Genomic DNA, 20,456 nt, shown 5'->3' with positions numbered 1-20,456 from the left:
GGCTATACTATGAGTCGGCGCTCAAAAAGTAGCATTATGGCTCCTCTATCTTGGAGTCCACATAAACCCAAATTTACCACATAAATATTCCCTTACCTTTGCTGTTCTTCCATCAAAAGACCTGGAAGGAATTATACTTACCAAAAACAGCTTTTAGTTTTGCAGTCTGTGTCTTTCGGTTCTCAAAAACGACACATTTCGGTTGAAATGTACGCGTGACTGAAAGATTTCGGCCAGCCAAAACTCTCGTGAGCGCGCGATTCTCACAATGAGAAGCCCCATTGAAAGCTGAGATCGCGCTGAAGGCAGAGAGACTGTTCCCAGAACTGTAACTGCTTGGGAGGGTGGGGGCGATGACGTCAAAGTTGGGCCAACTTTTCTGATCACAAGAGAGAGTTTGGGAGAATGACCGCCCTGAGAGTTCTGCTTTACATACAGACATAATTTAAACGGTTTTAGAAGCTTTAGAGTGTTTTCTATTCAATAATATTTTTTATTTGCATATATTAGCAACTTTTGACAAAAAAAAATTATGTTTACTATGGGCACGCAATTACTCCAGCGGGGGCAGTAGACAGCCCTATCCCCATGAGGATTTATTAATAAATTACATTATATCAAAGTGGTACCCTTCCCAGCATTTAAGGCACTCATACACTTTGAAAGCCTTATTAAAATACAAAAGTGTCAGTACTCAACCTTACAATATATTGACAATACAACAGAACAGATGATCTGGGATGACATTTGCACTCATGGGTGGCCAAAAATAACTTGCCTAAAGCCATGCCCCTACTAAGCCATGCTTCCAGTCTTCTGATCTGACCCGGTGGATCGTAGCCAGGGATGGGCATAAATTACAAACTACAAAATACAACTACAAAATATCCTAAAGACCAATGTATGAAAATATATATTTTAATTTAATTAAAATACATGTACTGTGCCTTCAGAAAGTATTCACACCCTTGACTTATTACACATTTCATTACTAAGTTGTTACGGTTTTCTTCCGTTGAAGGAGAGTCGGACCAAAATGCAGCGTGGTTAGTTAGTTACGATACATCTTTAATGACAAAAAAAACACGAACAATACAAAAACAACAAATGGAAAGTGAAAACCTATACAGCCTATCTGGTGAAAACTAACACAGAGACAGGAACAATCACCCACGAAACACTCAAAGAATATGGCTGCCTAAATATGATTCCCAATCAGAGACAACGATAATCACCTGCCTCTGATTAAGAACCGCCTCAGGCAACCATAGACTTTCCTAGACAACCCTACTCAGCCACAATCCCAATTCCTACTAAAACCCCAATACAAAAACACACCACAAAATAAACCCATGTCACACCCTGGCCTGACCAAATAAATAAAGAAAACACAAAATACTAAGACCAAGGCATGACATAAGTGGGATTAAAATGGATTTCATTGTCTTTTTCTGAACAGTCCACACAAAATACTCCAATGTCAAAGTGGAAGAAAAATTCTAGCATTTGTAAAACAAATCATGAAAACTAAAACACAAATATAATTTGATTAAATAAGTATTCAACCCTCTGAGTCAACATGTTAGAATCAAGCACACCCATAACATGATGCAGCCACCACTATGCTTGGAAATATGGAGAGTGGTACTCAGTAATGTGTTGTATTGGATTTGCCCCAAACATAAAATGTTCTATTCAGGACAAAAAGTTAATTGCTTAGCAATATTTTTTTCAGAATTACTTTAGTGCCTTGTTGCAAACAGGATTCATGTTTTGGAATACATTTATTCCGTACAGGCTTTGTTCTTTTCATTCTGTCAATTAGGATAGTATTGTGGAGTAACTACAATGTTGTTGATCCATCCTCAGTTTTCTTTACATTTACATTTAAGTCATTTAGCAGACGCTCTTATCCAGAGCGACTTACAAATTGGTGCATTCACCTTATGACATCCAGTGGAACAGCCACTTTACAATAGTGCATCTAAATATTTTAAGGGGGGGGTGAGAAGGATTACTTATCCTATCCTAGGTATTCCTTAAAGAGGTGGGGTTTCAGGTGTCTCCGGAAGGTGGTGATTGACTCCGCTGTCCTGGCGTCGTGAGGGAGTTTGTTCCACCATTGGGGGGCCAGAGCAGCGAACAGTTTTGACTGGGCTGAGCAGGCCAGAGGTGCCCTTGTTTGGGTGTAGGGCCTGATCAGAGCCTGGAGGTACTGAGGTGCCGTTCCCCTCACAGCTCCGTAGGCAAGCACCATGGTCTTGTAGCGGATGCGAGCTTCAACTGGAAGCCAGTGGTGAGAGTGGAGGAGCGGGGTGACGTGAGAGAACTTGGGAAGGTTGAACACCAGACGGGCTGCGGCGTTCTGGATGAGTTGTAGGGGTTTAATGGCACAGGCAGGGAGCCCAGCCAACAGCGAGTTGCAGTAATCCAGACGGGAGATGACAAGTGCCTGGATTAGGACCTGCGCCGCTTCCTGTGTGAGGCAGGGTCGTACTCTGCGGATGTTGTAGAGCATGAACCTACAGGAACGGGCCACCGCCTTGATGTTAGTTGAGAACGACAGGGTGTTGTCCAGGATCACGCCAAGGTTCTTAGCGCTCTGGGAGGAGGACACAATGGAGTTGTCAACCGTGATGGCGAGATCATGGAACGGGCAGTCCTTCCCCGGGAGGAAGAGCAGCTCCGTCTTGCCGAGGTTCAGCTTGAGGTGGTGATCCGTCATCCACACTGATATGTCTGCCAGACATGCAGAGATGCGATTCGCCACCTGGTCATCAGAAGGGGGAAAGGAGAAGATTAATTGTGTGTCGTCTGCATAGCAATGATAGGAGAGACCATGTGAGGTTATGACAGAGCCAAGTGACTTGGTGTATAGCGAGAATAGGAGAGGGCCTAGAACAGAGCCCTGGGGACACCAGTGGTGAGAGCGCGTGGTGAGGAGACAGATTCTCGCCACGCCACCTGGTAGGAGCGACCTGTCAGGTAGGACGCAATCAAGCGTGGGCCGCGCCGGAGATGCCCAACTCGGAGAGGGTGGAGAGGAGGATCTGATGGTTCATAGTATCGAAGGCAGCCGATAGGTCTAGAAGGATGAGAGCAGAGGAGAGAGAGTTAGCTTTAGCAGTGCGGAGCGCCTCCGTGATGCAGAGAAGAGCAGTCTCAGTTGAATGACTAGTCTTGAAACCTGACTGATTTGGATCAAGAAGGTCATTCTGAGAGAGATAGCGGTAGAGCTGGCCAAGGACGGCACGTTCAAGAGTTTTGGAGAGAAAAGAAAGAAGGGATACTGGTCTGTAGTTGTTGACATCGGAGGGATCGAGTGTAGGTTTTTTCAGAAGGGGTGCAACTCTCGCTCTCTTGAAGACGGAAGGGACGTAGCCAGCGGTCAGGGATGAGTTGATGAGCGAGGTGAGGTAAGGGAGAAAATGGCATATATATATTATTATATATTATTATATTATTATATTATTATTATTATATTATTATATTATATATTAAGGTCTCCGGAAATGGTCTGGAGAAGAGAGGAGGGGATAGGGTCAAGCGGGCAGGTTGTTGGGCGGCCGGCCGTCACAAGACGCGAGATTTCATCTGGAGAGAGAGGGGAGAAAGAGGTCAGAGCACAGGGTAGGGCAGTGTGAGCAGAACCAGCGGTGTCGTTTGACTTAGCAAACAAGGATCGGATGTCGTCGACCTTCTTTTCAAAATGGTTGACGAAGTCATCTGCAGAGAGGGAGGAGGGGGGGGGGAGGAGGATTCAGGAGGGAGGAGAAGGTGGCAAAGAGCTTCCTAGGGTTAGAGGCAGATGCTTGGAATTTAGAGTGGTAGAAAGTGGCTTTAGCAGCAGAGACAGAGGAGGAAAATGTAGAGAGGAGGGAGTGAAAGGATGCCAGGTCCGCAGGGAGGCGAGTTTTCCTCCATTTCCGCTCGGCTGCCCGGAGCCCTGTTCTGTGAGCTCGCAATGAGTCGTCGAGCCACGGAGCGGGAGGGGAGGACCGAGCCGGCCTGGAGGATAGGGGACATAGAGAGTCAAAGGATGAAGAAAGGGAGGAGAGGAGGGTTGAGGAGGCAGAATCAGGAGATAGGTTGGAGAAGGTTTGAGCAGAGGGAAGAGATGATAGGATGGAAGAGGAGAGAGTAGCGGGGGAGAGAGAGCGAAGGTTGGGACGGCGCGATACCATCCGAGTAGGGGCAGTGTGGAAAGTGTTGGATGAGAGCTAGAGGGAAAAGGATACAAGGTAGTGGTCGGAGACTTGGAGGGGAGTTGCAATGACGTTAGTGGAAGAACAGCATCTAGTAAAGATGAGGTCGAGCGTATTGCCTGCCTTGTGAGTAGGGGGGAAAAGGTGAGAGGGTGAGGTCAAAAGAGGAGAGGAGTGGAAAGAAGGAGGCAGAGAGGAATGAGTCAAAGGTAGACGTGGGGAGGTTAAAGTCGCCCAGAACTGTGAGAGGTGAGCCGTCCTCAGGAAAGGAGCTTATCAAGGCATCAAGCTCATTGATGAACTCTCCGAGGGAACCTGGAGGGTGATAAATGATAAGGATGTTAAGCTTGAAAGGGCTGGTAACTGTGACAGCATGGAATTCAAAGGAGGCGATAGACAGATGGGTAAGGGGAGAAAGAGAGAATGACCACTTGGGAGAGATGAGGATCCCGGTGCCACCACCCCGCTGACCAGAAGCTCTCGGGGTGTGCGAGAACACGTGGGCGGACGAGGAGAGAGCAGTAGGAGTAGCAGTGTTATCTGTGGTGATCCATGTTTCCGTCAGTGCCAAGAAGTCGAGGGACTGGAGGGAGGCATAGGCTGAGATGAACTCTGCCTTGTTGGCCTCAGATCGGCAGTTCCAGAGGCTACCGGAGACCTGGAACTCCACGTGGGTCGTGCGCGCTGGGACCACCAGATTAGGTGGCCGCGGCCACGCGGTGTGGAGCTTTTGTATGGTCTGTGCAGAGAGGAGAGAACAGGGATAGACAGACACATAGTTGACAGGCTACAGAAGAGGCTACGCTAATGCAAGGAGATTGGAATGACAAGTGGACTACACGTCTCGAATGTTCAGAAAGTTGAGCTTACGTAGCAAGAATCTTATTGACTAAACTGATTAAAATGATACAGTACTGCCGAAGTAGGCTAGCTGGCAGTGGCTGCGTTGTTGACACTACACTAATCAAGTCGTTCCGTTGAGTGTAATAGTTTCTACAGTGCAGCTATTCGGGGCTAGCTGGCTAGCTAGCAGTGTTGATTACGTTACGTTGCGTTAAAAGAACGACAATAGCTGGCTAGCTAGCTTTTCTTCTATCACAGCCATTAAACTCTGTAACTGTTTTAAAGTCACCATTGGCCTGCAACCAGTCAAAATCTATTTAGCAGTCAGTACTGTTACAGTTTTTCTCAATTGCTAAAACACTAAAACCCATTGTTTGAACAAAGTTCTCAGTTGCCTGGACTCATTTAGCTAATTATGCAGTCTGTTGTTAATACCTTAAACCATTTCACATGGTAAAACACAATTTGCAGATCTCACTTAGACTTTTCAGCAAATCTCTAAACACATTCTCATTCTCAAAACACATTCTGCATTCCAATGGACATGTCATCGATACTGGTAAACACAAGTGGCAACAATCAAATACAAATAGAGAACATATGTCATTGATTGAACACAACCACTCAAAATAGATGTAACCTGTCTCAAATGATGCGACACAACCAATATAAGCCAGTTCAGAGAGCAAACAGGTTGTTGAAGGTGGGAAGGAGAAAGTCTGAGAATGGATACTGTGGTACAGTTCATTGTAGGCTGTATACTGTACAATGGACAAATTGTATGGCCCTGAACATTGTGCTTACATTTTTTAATACACAAACCTGTTTTTACTTTGTCATTATGGGGTATTGTGTGTAGATTGATGAAGAAAAAAACGATTTAATCAATATCAGAATAAGGTTGTAATGTAACAAAATGTGGAAAAGGGCAAGGGCTCTGAAATACCACATTGGAGTGTTGTTCAGACCAGTGTAATACAAAATACAAAATATTCAGAAGTACACTATATGACCAAAAGTATGTGGACACCTGCTCGTCGAACATCTCATTCCAAAATCATGGGCAATAATATGGAGTTGGTCCCCCTTTGCTGCTATAACAGCCTACACTCCTCTGGAATACTTTCTACTAGATGTTGAAACATTGCTGCGGGAACTTGCTTCCATTTAGCCACAAGCATTCGTGAGGTCGGCACTGATTTTGGGCGATTAGGCCTGGCTCGCAGTCGCCGTTCCAGTTCATCCCAAAGGTGTTAGATGGAGTTGAGGTCAGGGCTTCGTGCAGGCCAGTCAAGTTCGACAAACCATTTCTGTATGGACCTCGCTTTGGTAGTGAGTGCAACCGAGGACAGATGTTTTTTACGCACTATGCGCTTCAGCGGTCCTGTTCGGTGAGCTACGTGGTTCAGCCATTGTTGCTCCTAGATTTAATTTAGTTTCCATTTTTACAAAAGCAGCACTTACCTTTGACCAGGGAAACTCTAGCAGGGCAAAACATTGACTAACTGACTTGTTGGAAAGGTGGCATCCTATGACATTAAGGCCATTCTACTGCCAATGTTTGTCTATGGTGATTTCATGGCTGTCTGCTTGATTTTATACTCCTGTCAGCAACAGATGTGGCTCAAGTAGCCAAATCCACTAATTTGAAGGGGTGTCAACATACTTTTGTATATATAGTGTGATTAAAATACATATTTGAAATACGTGTAATAGAAATAATTCCCATCTCTGATTTTATTTTTTATTTATTTTATTTATTTTATTTTTATTTTTTTTAATTTTTTTAATTTTTATTTTATTTTCTAAAATTATTTATTACAAAAAGCACAAGGAGGGGGTAACAATAAAGTATTAGAACATGAAGGACAGACAATACAGCATCAAACATGTATCAGTCTTTCCGCAACAGAGCCATCCTTATGTGTGAGGGTGCGTGTGCTTGATAGCGATATAAATTATGTCATAGTTTCCCCAATAGCTGTCGCTCAACCATTCGAGAACCCCTCAGCCCCCCGGAAGAGGAAAAATTAAAAATACAATTAATTCCATTCCCCACCCTCAAGAACCCCTCAATGCACCAACAAGCAAGAGAAGAACTAATGAGAAAAAAGGAAAAGACAGACGAAAACAGCAAACAACAATGCAATAAATAAATAAAAATACATTCAAAAAACAAAAAACAAAGGACATCAAGGACAACTGAAATCATAACAGCAATGCCTACTGTATATGTTTGTGTGCATGTCTGGCACTATTACATGTATGTGTGTGTTCTTGTATGCGTTTATTTGAATTAGAGTCTGTGTATATATCTACAAACACCTGCACGGCATCAGACTCTGGCATTAGTTGTAAAAACACTGCCACTTAGTGTCATTCAAATGTACTTTTATTATGTTTTATTTGTACTTGATTTCCTTTCTCTTTATCATTCTCTCTCTCACACAGCACCTCCACTCCCACTTGACCCTATTCCACATACCAACCCTCAGCTTCCCTCAGCCCATTCCATCTATCTCTGCTGGCCAACCACTTCGTGTTTCTACGCAACACATATCTTTCAACTATGCTATGATGTTTAATGTACAATTTCAATCTATCTAATCAAATAGAAACTACAGATTGCGTGTTGAAGATAAATACTTTTACTAAGAGTATTAGTATATTAGTAATTGACTGACCCGGTCTCTCCAGATCTCCTAACAGTACTATTTCTAGGGTTAATTTTAGATCAATGCTATGCATTTTCAGCCATTCCTGAACCTGAAACCAGCAACAGGCTACCTGAGGGCAATACCAAAATAAATTGTCTATTGATTCTGTATCCTCACAACAAAATCTGCAGAGCTTCGATGATTTTATGCCCCAAATATTCAACATTTTGTTGGTGGCAAGAATTCTATATAATAATTTTAGGTGAAAAGCACAAAGTCTTGAGTCTTGCGTTGTTTTATATATCAACTCATGCACCCTGTACCATGGAATCGGTACATCAAAAATCTCTTCCCAACTCATTTGAAATCTGTCTGGCACAGTTGTCAACATCCTGGTCCTCAAATGAAACTTGTATACTTTCCTATTTATGCTATTTATTCCTCCGCCAGTTTTGATCCTTTATATTGGGCAGACAGACCAGTTCCCTACCTCCTCCCGCTGCCATTCACCTCCTCCATTTTTGGTGCAATGCTGTAATCAATTGGTTGTACTCTTGGATTGAGCAGACCTTCCCGTACAATTCTGATAACTCCATGAAGGACATAACTCTACCATTCCAATTTACAATATCATTTAAGAACAAAATTACCTTCTCAAACATCTTTTCCATAAATACAGGTAACTTATCAACCAGCACATTTGAGTTCAGCCATAATATTTGTTGTGATATTTGTTTGACCCATCTCTGATTTTAGCTAAATACTGCAGCATCAACAACCCAACCTGGCTCTGGCAATGTGTTCTTAAATGACCCAACTGCTGGGTCAAAATAATCCAACATGTGTTCTGTCCTATATTTACCCAAATTGAGTTGTTTTTAAAGCAGCGTTTTCTTTTTGAGTGTGGTAGACTGAACTCAATCAATCAATCAAATGTATTTATAAAGTCCTTTTTACATCAGTCGATGTCACAAAGTGCTTATACAGAAACCCAGCCTAAAACCCCAAACAGCAAGCAATACAGATGTAGAAGCACGGTGGCTAGGAAAAACTCCCTAGAAAGGCAGGAACCTAGGAAGGAACCTAGAGAGGAACCAGGCTCTGAGGGGTGGCCAGTCCTCTTCTGGCAATGACGGGTGGAGATTATAACAGTACATGGCCAAGATGTTTAAATGTTCATAGATGACCAGCAGGGTCAAATAATAATAATCATAGTGGTTGTAGAGCGTGCAACAGGTCAGCACCTCAGGAGTAAATGTCAGTTGGCTTTTCATAGCCGATCATTCAGAGTTAGAGACAGCAGGTGCGGTAGAGAAAGAGAATCGAAAACAGCAGGTCCAGGCTAACAGCAGGTCCGGGCAATCTATGGCTATTGAATTGACTCAAAAATAATGGCCTTGAATTATATCAAATCTACTCAAATTGAAAAGGGTAGAATGACATTCAATCAAATTAAATTGAATTGAGTGGAACTGCATTTATTTGAATCAGTTTGAAATTAATAGGACGGCTCTGAATTAGATCTCATTGAACTGAATCTCCTCTCCTCATCACTTCCTACAGTTCCAGAAGCCTCAGGAGCACTACCCTCCATTCCGTTTTGGTACGGTCCCTAACGGCAGTACAGAGAGGAACATCAGAAGTAACTACCCTGACATGCATGCACACATGGTCAAATACAACCAGAAAGGAGTGGAGGATGCCCTCAACAGCCTCAAGACAGGGTAAGAAAAATACACTGCGCTTAATACTGAACACTCCTCCAGCTCTCAACTCTAACCCTCATCCCAATGACCTCAAAATAAATTACAGTCCATTAACCCAAAAATTGGATTTAGTCCCATTTACTGGAAGGAGTTTTATTTGGCTCCCTGTGCATCTACTTTATAACTCATTCCTAATATAATCTGGAGATTTATTACATCACTGTCTGAGTATTTTTTGTGTCATTCAATAGGAAGCTGGACGCATTCATCTATGATGCTGCGGTGTTGAACTACATGGCAGGGAAAGATGAGGGCTGTAAGCTTGTGACTATCGGCTCTGGGAAAGTGTTTGCCACGACAGGCTATGGTATAGCCCTGCAGAAAGATTCCAGATGGAAACGACCCATTGACCTGGCCTTGCTGCAGTTCCTGGGAGACGGTGTGCCACTGCAAACACATACGTGCACGCGCGCACGCACGCACACGCACACAGCCTGTAGAGCTGGCACTTCTCCATTTGTTGGTGACAGTGTGTGCAGCATCACCAGGGGTGAAGCTTAGAGAGAGAGAGTTAATATCCTTCCTCACAGTAGGGAGGTGTGAGGATGATAACCATTATGGACACACACACTCATACAGTAAGAGTTAATATCCGCTATCACAGTAGGATCGTAGGAACCACAGGGAGGTGTTAGAGATATCATGAGTGCAGTGTTGGGAATACAAACTATACAACACACACACACACATACAGACACAGAAAAGGTTTCTTTTCTTTTCTTAACAGGAGCTTCAGTACAATTACCCATCTGTGGTCATACTGATATGGTAGAATTATGGAAGTCGTCTCTTGTTCACTGCTAACCCCAATTTGTAAGTCATAAATAATGTGTTCCTCAATAGACTACCCTTATTTGAAAGAAAGCTAAAGCAGCTGAATCTGACTAGTTATTCACTTGTGAGTCCAGTCCCTCCTCAAGGGGATTATGACCATGACCCCCTCCTCTCCTCTCCTCTCTCCCAGGTGACACCCAGCGCTTGGAGACGGTCTGGCTGTCAGGCATCTGTCAGAATGAGAAGAACGAGGTGATGAGTAGTAAGCTGGACATAGATAACATGGCCGGGGTCTTCTACATGCTACTGGTGGCCATGGGGCTCAGTCTCTTGGTGTTTGCCTGGGAACATCTACTCTACTGGAAACTACGCAAGAAACTAGACAAGTCTCCTCGCATGGACTTCCTGCTCGCTATCAGCAGGGTGAGAGAGGTTTAGAAAGAGAGAGAGGATGTGTGGCCAATGTATGAAGCCTGATATGAGCTCTTAGTACTGTTTACGCCGCCTATCATTTCAATGACTACATTATCATCTGCCAGCTATAGTTATAATGAGCACGAACCACAGTTACAATTCCAGCTCAAGATTAGTGTTAATCAACAACCAATCTATGTAAATAAAGCGTGGTTGTTGTCGAGAGGAGAGGCAGGAGCAAGGAAGGAATAACATTACCAGCCAAAAATCTATAGACCCAACTCCAACACCACTCTTACAAAGAGTATGTGTGTGTACGTCCTGCTCTAGCAGAGTGTAATTGCAGAGTTGTGCCTGTATCAGGGCTTATCAGATTTGCAGCTAAATGACTATCTGATAATTAATCCCTACGGGGGCCCCTGAGGGCCAAATTAATTTGGGCTTTGTCAGTTTTTCAGTCGACTGTGAACAGGGCAGTCAGGAGACTCGGCTCTCTGTTTGCTGATGCAGTATGAGTCTATTTGCTCAGAAAGTGTGTGTGTGTGTGTGTGTGTGTGTGTGTGTGTGTGTGTGTGTGTGTGTGTGTGTGTGTGTGTGTGTGTGTGTGTGTGTGTGTGTGTGTGTGTGTGTGTGTGTGTGTGTGTGTGTGTGTGTGTGTGTGTGTGTGTGTGTGTATTTGTTTAGCTATAGGCAGTGTTGTAATACTCAAGACAGGTCTCGATCTCGAGTCCGGTATCGAGACCACATTGAGTGTCGGTCATTCCATTCAGCCAGGCCAAATATTCTTCAAACATGAATACAGCATGATAACATCCTTCATATCTATTATAGACATGTTTGCGCAGTGGCAAACCTATAGGCCTTCAGTGTCTGACAGGTTTCTGATTCTGAATGGACATCAACTGTAATAACAGCGCACTCATGTAGGGGAGTGCACTTTTTGTAGAACACAAAGTAGTGGAGGCTATAGCAGATATAAACCATACACCTACTTTTCTTTCAGTGGGCATTGCATATACTCACTTATTAATCCCTACTGATGCGTGTCAAAGTAGTTTAGTGGAGGTATGCGACTTATCAATGATGTAGTACAATAGAGAAATCGTGCACAAAAGAAGCCTCCACAATTGCAAAGCATGTGAAATATATTCACATGTGTGCCGCGCAAACAACCTAGTTTCAGCAGAATATCATCTGCAGGTAGCAAGAGCGTGCAGCACTCAGCTCAGAGAAGAATGACATTGGTAGCCGGTAAATGCTGACTAATGAAACAATGGGTATGCAAACCAGCTAATGAAAAGGTTTAGTCTGAAGTGTTGATTAGTAGGCTATTTGTCAGTGGTGGAAAAAGTACCCAATTGACATACTTGAGTAAAAGAGGAACATACCTTAATAGAAAATGACTCAAATTAAAGTGAAAGTCACTCAGTAAAATCCTACTTGAGTAAAAGTATTTAGTAAAAGTATTTAGTTTTAAATATAGTTTCAAAAGTAAATGTCATTGCTAAAATAATTATACTTAAGAATCACAAGTAAAAGTATAAATCACTTCAAATTCCTTCTATAAAGCAATCCAGGCTGCACAATTTTCATGTTTCTTTAAATTACGGATAGCCAGGGGCACTCTCCAACACTCAGACATCAATTACAAATGAAGCATGTGTAGGGATGACCAGCGACCTTCTCTTGATATGTGTGTGAATTAGAACATTTTCTTTTAGGAATGTAGTGAAGTAAAAGTTGTCAAAAATATAAATAGTACAGTAAAGATACCCCCAAAAACGACTTAATAAAAAAAAATCTGACACAGCGGTTGCATTAAGAACCGGTGTATCTTTAATTATATGTAGTAGAACATGTATCTTTAGTCAAAGTTTATGATGAGTATTTCTGTTATCTGGCGTAGCTTTCTATAATTCCTCCGGATATTTTGGAGGATTTTCTGAACATGGCGTCAATGTAAAATGAGATTTATGGATATAAAATGCATATTATCGAACAAAACATAAATGTACTGTGTAACATGTCATATGACTGTCATCTGATGAAGATTTTCAAGGGGTTAGTGATAGATTTTTTTTTTAAATCCTGCTTTTGTGATTTTTATATTTTGCTGGAAAAAATGGCTACGTTTTTTCTTTGGTTTGGTGGTGGTGTAACATAAATATATGTTGTGTTTTCGCCGTAAAACATTTTAAAAATCTGACATGCTGGGTAGATGAACAAGGTGTTTTTCTTTCATTTGATGCATTGGACTTGTTAAAGTGTGGAGGTTAAATATTTGTAAAGAATATTTTTGCATTCCCTGCGCCACCTTTTCAGCTGAACGGGGGGGGTGGAGTTCCCGTAGGGGAACCATCGCCTCAACAGGATTTAACGTTAAGTTAACAGGATTTAACGTTACGGAAAAAGCCTAACATTGCAATAATCTGAGACGGCGCTCAGACGTAACAATATTTCTCCGCCATGTTGGAGTCAACAGAAATACAAAATTACAACATAAATATTCCCTTACCTTTGATGATCTTATTTTTCAGAATGTAGTGCAAGAAGTCCTAGTTCAACAATAAATCATTTTGTTTCATAATGTTCAATTCTAGTGTCCAAGTAGCAGCATTTGCAACCACTTTCAGCTCACATGCCCAAAAAATGACTTCTGGTCCAGGATAACTTTGCATGAAAACTTCCAAAACTTCCAAAAGACATATTACAGGTCGAAGAAACTGGTCAAACTAAGTGCAGAATCAATCTTCAGGATGTTATAATCATATATATCCAATAGCATTCCAACCGGATCATTCGTTTTCATCTGGGGCTGATTGGAAGCACTCAAAGACTAATGCGCCACAACAAAATGGCATTATTTTGCGACACCGACTTCTTTCCTTCCCATTAGGTAAAAGTTCACAGCAAATGCTCCATTACACTTTCTACTGAATGAGGACATCTAGTGGAAGATGTATGAAGTGTTTCCAGATCCATAACTTGTTGGGTAGGGAGGGGGCGATGACGTCAAAGTTGCCCCAACTTTCAGGATTTCAAAACTTGTTTGGAAGATTGCCTGCCCTGTGAGTTCTGTTATACTCACAGACATAATTCAAACGGTTTTAGAAACTTCAGAGTGTTTTCTATCCAATATTAATAATAATATGCATATATTAGCAATTTAGGACAGATTTTGATGCAGTTCACTATGGGCACGCAATTCATCCAAAGTGGAAATACTGCCCCCTATCTCTAACTGGTTTTAAGTACTACTTTAGAGTATTTTTACTTAAGTACTTTACACCACTGCTATTTGTGATGCACAATTGTCATCATGCACTGTTTGCATCAGGGGCGTAGACATGTATGGACCTAGGTGGACAGAGGCCCACCTACTGGGGAGCCAGGCTATGACAATATTTTTTAAACATTTTTTATTTAAAATAAGTGTGATTTAGAGTGAGAACCGGAAAAATCTATAGGAAAACTTTTACAAAAACTAGATATTTCACACCAGGGTGCCTTTACTTCGCTGGGTGGGCCGTTTGGGAACTTTTGGCAAAATGTTATTATACCCACTTCTCCAGGCACCATTACATAGGGCCGATGGAAAGACAGCAGTCACATGCAGCATTTTGATAAAGGATAAGCAGTCCATAAACTCAGGCAAAATAAGCCAGTAGGTCCCAATCATAACATTACAAAACACAACCATTAAGCAATTCCCAATCGAAAGGTACAACTACTCCTTCCCATTGCAAAACAAATATCACGTTTAGCACACAAAGTAACCGGTGACCTAAACTATTCAGATATGAAACAAACAGACAATCATAATATCAGTAAAAAAAGATAAAATTCCCAGTCTATGCTACAAAACCAACTTTATACGAGGTTTAAAAGATCTATTTGACTCAATGTTCCATGATGTACACTAAGACATTTTTGTCAGAATAGATGGATGTAGTTCAGTGCATGATTAATATAATTCCCCAATACATTTCCTGGCCGTCCCAAAATTTTGCTATCATGTTGTAAATCACAGCTGGCCTGGTACATTGTTTGCTGGCTCCATTCGGGATGCGCTGTTTCAGTTTCAATTACCTAATATTCTGGACAAAAACTGATGACATTAAGTACTTTAATGTTACTCCTACCCCCTACTTTTTCAAACATTCTGTTAAAAATCTCGCAACATTTCAGCGCCCTGCTACTCATGCCAGGAATATAGTATATGCATATGATTAGTATGTGTGGATAGAAAACACTCAGACGTTTATAAAACTGGTTAAATCACGGCTGTGACTATAACAGAACGTGCGTTTCATCGAAAAGTGCAGGAAAATCTGATCACTGAAAATGGGAAAATATATCCATGCGCCACTTCAACCCATTGTTAAACGTGATCCACATTAAATGGGGCCGAGGTTGCAATACCTACAGCTTCCACACAATGTCAACAGTCTTGTCATTTTCCTACGATTTGTTTCTTGGTCAAACAGACACAAGGCAGCGCAGTTCTTCCGGTCTCCGACCGGATATTTTGGTTGAGATTTACCCGGACATTATTTCCAGACGTACAGCTATAGAATATAGATCGCCTCGTGATCAATTTGATCGCTTATTAACGTTTACTAATACCTAAAGTTGCATTACAAAAGTATTTTGAAGTGTTTTGTGAAAGTTTATCATAGACTTTTTTAATTTAAAAAAATGACGTTACGTTATAAAACGCTATTTTTTTCGTTGATCACACAGTCTTCATAGATCGATATCTAGGCTATATATGGACCGATTTAATCGAAAAAAAGACCCAATAGTGAAGTTTATGGGACATCTAGGAGTGCCAACAAAGAAGATGGTCAAAGGTAATGAATGTTTTATATTTTATTTGTGCGTTTTGTGTAGCGCCGACTATGCTAATTATTTTGTTTACGTCCCCTGCGGGTCTTTTGGGGTGTTACATGCTATCAGATAATAGCTTCTCATGCTTTCGCCGAAAAGCATTTTAAAAATCTGACTTGTTGCCTGGATTCACAATGAGTGTAGCTTTAATTCAGTACCCTGCATGTGTATTTTAACGAGTGCTATTTGCATTTAGTGTAGCGCATTTGCATTTCCAGATGTCTAGATGGGACGCCTGCGTGTCAGGTAGGAGCAAGAGGTTAAAACCTCTTTGGGCTGAGATCCCGCTAACGTGATCGATATGACAACAGCCAGTGAAAGTGCAGGGCGCCAAATTCAAAACAACAGAAATCCCATAATTAAAATTCCTCAAACATACAAGTATTTTACACCATTTTAAAGATACACTTCTTGTTAATTCCACCACAGTGTCCGATTTCAAAAAGGCTTTAGAGCGAAAGCAAACTAAAACATTATGTTTAGGTCAGAGCCAAGTCACAGAAAAACACAGCCATTTTTCCAGCCAAAGAGAGGAGTCACAAAAAGCAGAAATATAGATACAATTAATCACTAACCTTTGATGATCTTCATCAGATGACACTCATAGAACTTCATGTTACACAATACATGTATTATTTGTTCGATAAAGTTCATATTTATCTAAAAAAATCTCAATTTACATTGGCGCGTTACGTTTAGTATTTCCAAAACCTCAGGTGATTTTGCAGAGAGCCACATCAATTTACAGAAATACTCCTAATAAACATTGATAAAAGATACAACTATTATGCACGGAATAATCGATTATTCTCCTTAATGCAATCGCTGTGTCCGATGTAAAAAAAACTTTAAGGACAAAGCACACCATGCTATAATCTGAGTACGGAGCTCAGAGACCAAAACAACCCAAACAGATATCCGCCATGTTGTGTAGTCAACATAAACCATATATTACATGCTAAATATTCCCTTACCTTTGATGATCTTCATCGGAATGCACTCCCAGGAATCCCAGGTCCACAATAAATGCTTGATTTGTTCGATAATGTCCGTTATTTATGTTCAATTAGCTACTTTTGTTAGCGCGTTTGGTATACATATCCAAACGCTGGTTCTGGTCAGCGTTACATTGGACAAAAACTTTAAAAAATTATATTACAGGTCAAAGGAACATTTCAAATTAAGTACACAATCAATCATTAGGAAGTTTTTAGCCCATTCACTGCTCAATAGGGATGCATTGGAATGCAACGCTTTCAAAACATGAGGCACTTCCGGATTGGATTTTTCTCAGGCTTTCGCCTGCAACATCAGTTCTGTTATACTCACAGACAATATTTTTAATGTTTTGGAAACTTTAGAGTGTTTTCTATCCCAAACTGTCAATTATATGCATATTTTAGTATCTTGTCCTGACAAAATATCCCATTTACTTTGGGAACGTTATTTTTCCAAAAATGAAAATACTGCCCCCTAGTCACAAAAGGCTTTAGACACTGCAGTAAATAAAACTGTTTTGTCCAGGACCGGAGTCTACAGAGACTGGTGAGTTATAGCCAATCAGATCTACAGTAGGCCTTTATACAAACAAGCCATTTGCCACTCGGCCCTGCCATCATTCACTTTGAACTGGACTGTGTGTTTGCAGGCAGTTGCAACAGCACAGCTTTAGATAATTAGAACTCATTCGACAAAAGCCACAAAATACACCTGAAAGGAGTTCTGCAAATGTGTTAACACCATGGGAGTCCTCTTACATTTGGGAACTTTACAGTACTATTGATCAAACAACCATGAAAAGTTAGGCTCTCTCTCCCGCAGTTACACACATCAAGAAGTTAAAAAACTAATGCCAGCCAGAGCAAGATGAGCTAATATCTAACGAAGCAACATTAGATTAACCCTCTCAAACGTTTTCAGCGAGTAGGCTCTAAAAATTGTACTGCTGAACCATGGGGAATTGTAGCCTCCTCGTCCTTCTGCAGCTTGCCTGCCAATGCATGCTTGTCCCAACCAAGCACCCAAGCTGACTGGTTAAAGTTGCCTAGCTTGCTAGCTAGCTACTTCCAGACACAAATTAGAGAACACCTCATGCTGACAATTTTACTGCCTGTAGCAGAGCTGGTTAGGCTGTTTACATGTTATCTAGTGCATTCTTGACTAACTATTACTTTTTTGTCTACATTTATTGACACCGGTCATATTCAGCAGGTGTTGCGCATTTGTAAATTCATCAGTTGTTCTGTGCTCTGGCAAACTCAAACGAGGGTGCTCCGGAAAAAGATAGGAGGGGAAGAAGTCAGTCACTCACCCACTCCTCCAATGGCATGGCATGACATGACATCCTCCTAGCAGCTTGATAGCTAGCTAGATAACGTTAGAATCTGTGTTTTTAGCTTCCTACATAAATAGATACCCTAACCTATTAGCAACGTTATGACTGATCATTGCGATGTGATTATTGCAATCATTGCCCTTGCTAGTTTGATCGTATTGACATTCCCAGCTTTAGTTGTATTCATTTTTTTATTTTACCTTTATTTAACCAGGTAGGCTAGTTGAGAACAAGTTCTCATTTACAAATATAGAGTCAATAATACAGTAGAAAAAATAAAAGTCTATATATACAGTGAGTGCAAAGGAGGTAAGGGAGTTAAGGCAATAAATAGGCCATGGTGGCGAAGTAATTACAATATCGCAATTAAACACTGGAATGGTAGATGTGCAGAAGATTAATGTTTCATGTTTTAAGTGTAATAGATCATAATTTTCTCACTTCGACCCCCCCATTCCTCTCTTCCTTCCTCTACTTTCCTTCCCTCTATCTAACCTCCTCTATCCCTTTCTCCCTCTCTCTTCCATCTCCCAGGGAATCTACAGTTGCTTCAACGGGGTGGAGGAACCAGACCACCCTAACCTGGCAAACTCAGATCTGACAACTAACTACGCCCAGGCTAACATGCTTAAGATGTTACGCACCGCTAAAGACCTGGTCAACTCTGCCCAGGTCGAGACCTCACTGGACCATGCCACCAAGACCATAGAACACTGGGGTCGCCATGGCGGCAACCTGCCAGTCCACATTCCGCAGCAGGTCACCACGGAAATGGTTCCAGGAGGGTTTTCTCATGTCACAGAGAACACACACACACACCTGTCCCCCGAGCACCCCCTCATCCCGCAATACTGCACGCTGGGTGTAGTGACTTCTCTGAACAGGCAGAAGGGGCTGGCGAGACCCACGCCCCTACGATACACGCTCCCGGCTCGCACTTCCTCCCTCTACGACAGACCACTTTCTGTTTCTAGTCTCAGTAGCCCTCACCTTGACCTGGCTGGAGGGGACCCCCTCTCTTCCTACTCTCAACCCTCCACAGGTAGGCTGTATGTGGAGCCCCAGCACATCTCCCACCCCCGCTCTCCTTTCATCCCCTATAGTGAGCTTCAGCTGCCAGACATCTACCCCTCCTCTCACCACCCCTCAGCCATCTCCCATCCATCCCACACAGAACCCTCCAGGAAGAATAGGAGGAGCAAGAGCCTCCTCTCAGGGGAATCAGGAGGAGGAGAGTGGAGGAGGCGTAGGGAGGAGAAGACGGTGTGTCTGGGTGAACTCCGGGCCAACCACCTCCAGGAGAACAACGTCTCGCCCCAGATGCCCGACTCCCTGTACCCAGGAACGATGCTCTGTCCTGGGGTAGAAGGCTGCGTTGGCTCCTGGCCTCTTCCCCTCGAAGAGCTGGTTCTGGCAGGCAGACCGAGGCTCCACCGACGGCCATCTTTCCTCCGAGCAACCTGGGGGAGTGAGCGGATTCTCCAGCCGGACGAAACTCTGCCTACATCCCTTGATTGCCAATCACATTCTGCTTTACCAGACCTGTTCCCCTGCGTCATGGCCGACCAAGAAACTCCCACTAAACTCTACAACCCCGCCCCTCTCCGGAACAACCTATGCTACCCTGCCACCTCAACTCGCCAGCATGCGTATCTCCATATAAGGCAGGACCAGAGGAAAGGGAACGGACGTAAGAAGCTGCGGTACTCAAACTCCACCCACCTGCCCACCTACAGGGAGGCCATGCTGGGGGGTCAAGGAGGCGGAGGGGGGGTAGGCCTTGGGGGGGTCCGGAGAGCCACCAACCTGCTCAGCAGACAGTACTCCCACTATCTAACCTCCTACCCTGGGCTGCCTCTCTACCATGGTCCCCTGGACCTTCAGGCCCATTCCCAGGCATCCAGCAACCACGCCAGCCCCAGCCCCGGTACATACCCTAGTCCCAGTCCAGTATGCCAGCTCCTGCCCTGTGGTGGCTTTCGAGGCCAGAGGGGGTTGCTGTACCAGGACAGTCTGTATGGAGCCTATGGGGCCAATGGAGCCTACCGAGAGGACCAGGATCCGGGCTTAGAGCCCCAGAGAGGAGATACATCAGTAGGTTTGAGGTCTGAGGACAGATCCTGTGTGACCCAGCCCTGGGGACGCGTGTCTAGTCTGGAGTCAGAGGTCTGAGAGACACAGACAAACAGTGCAGACTTTACATACTGGAATTTATACAATAGAATATACCGTTTGACTTCCACATTTAAGATTTGTGATCCACAGTGACCGTTTCAGAGGGAGGTGGGATATGTCTCATACACAGAAACATGTACACAAAGGATTTGTACAGTAAAGGTGGTAAGCTGAGGGGTAGGTAGGTTGGACAGTTGAACTGCCTTATTCCTTATTGAACAGACAAAGTAGAGTGTTTGACTAAATGTTAAATGGCCATGTTGGAAAAAGCATGAAACTGAAAGGATGTGTAGTGGAGGTAACTGTACTGCAGCTTGCTCATTCTAGCACAGTGATGTCCCTTTTTCTTCAAATTTCACACTCTTAGAAAAAAGGTGCTATCTAGACCCTAAAATGG

The 20,456-nt window shown here is 42.8% G+C and overlaps 1 protein-coding gene across 1 annotated transcript in view; it reads left to right on the top strand.

Annotated features, from left to right (window-relative positions):
- Positions 1-20,056, top strand: part of LOC118357737 (glutamate receptor ionotropic, NMDA 2C-like) — a 94,802-nt gene extending 74,746 nt beyond the window's left edge. Inside the window, exons 13-16 of the mRNA XM_052478436.1 lie at positions 9,269-9,429; positions 9,663-9,850; positions 10,436-10,668; positions 18,419-20,056. Coding sequence (XP_052334396.1) covers positions 9,269-9,429; positions 9,663-9,850; positions 10,436-10,668; positions 18,419-20,056 — 2,220 coding nt within the window. The remainder of the gene's footprint in view (positions 1-9,268; positions 9,430-9,662; positions 9,851-10,435; positions 10,669-18,418) is intronic.
- The last annotated feature ends 400 nt before the right edge of the window (positions 20,057-20,456 follow it).

Source organism: Oncorhynchus keta, chromosome 24 (assembly GCF_023373465.1).
Source record: "Oncorhynchus keta strain PuntledgeMale-10-30-2019 chromosome 24, Oket_V2, whole genome shotgun sequence".
Lineage (NCBI taxonomy): Eukaryota > Metazoa > Chordata > Actinopteri > Salmoniformes > Salmonidae > Oncorhynchus > Oncorhynchus keta.
The sequence above is the reverse complement of the archived record's forward strand: the minus strand, read 5'-3'. Positions and strand labels throughout refer to the sequence as shown.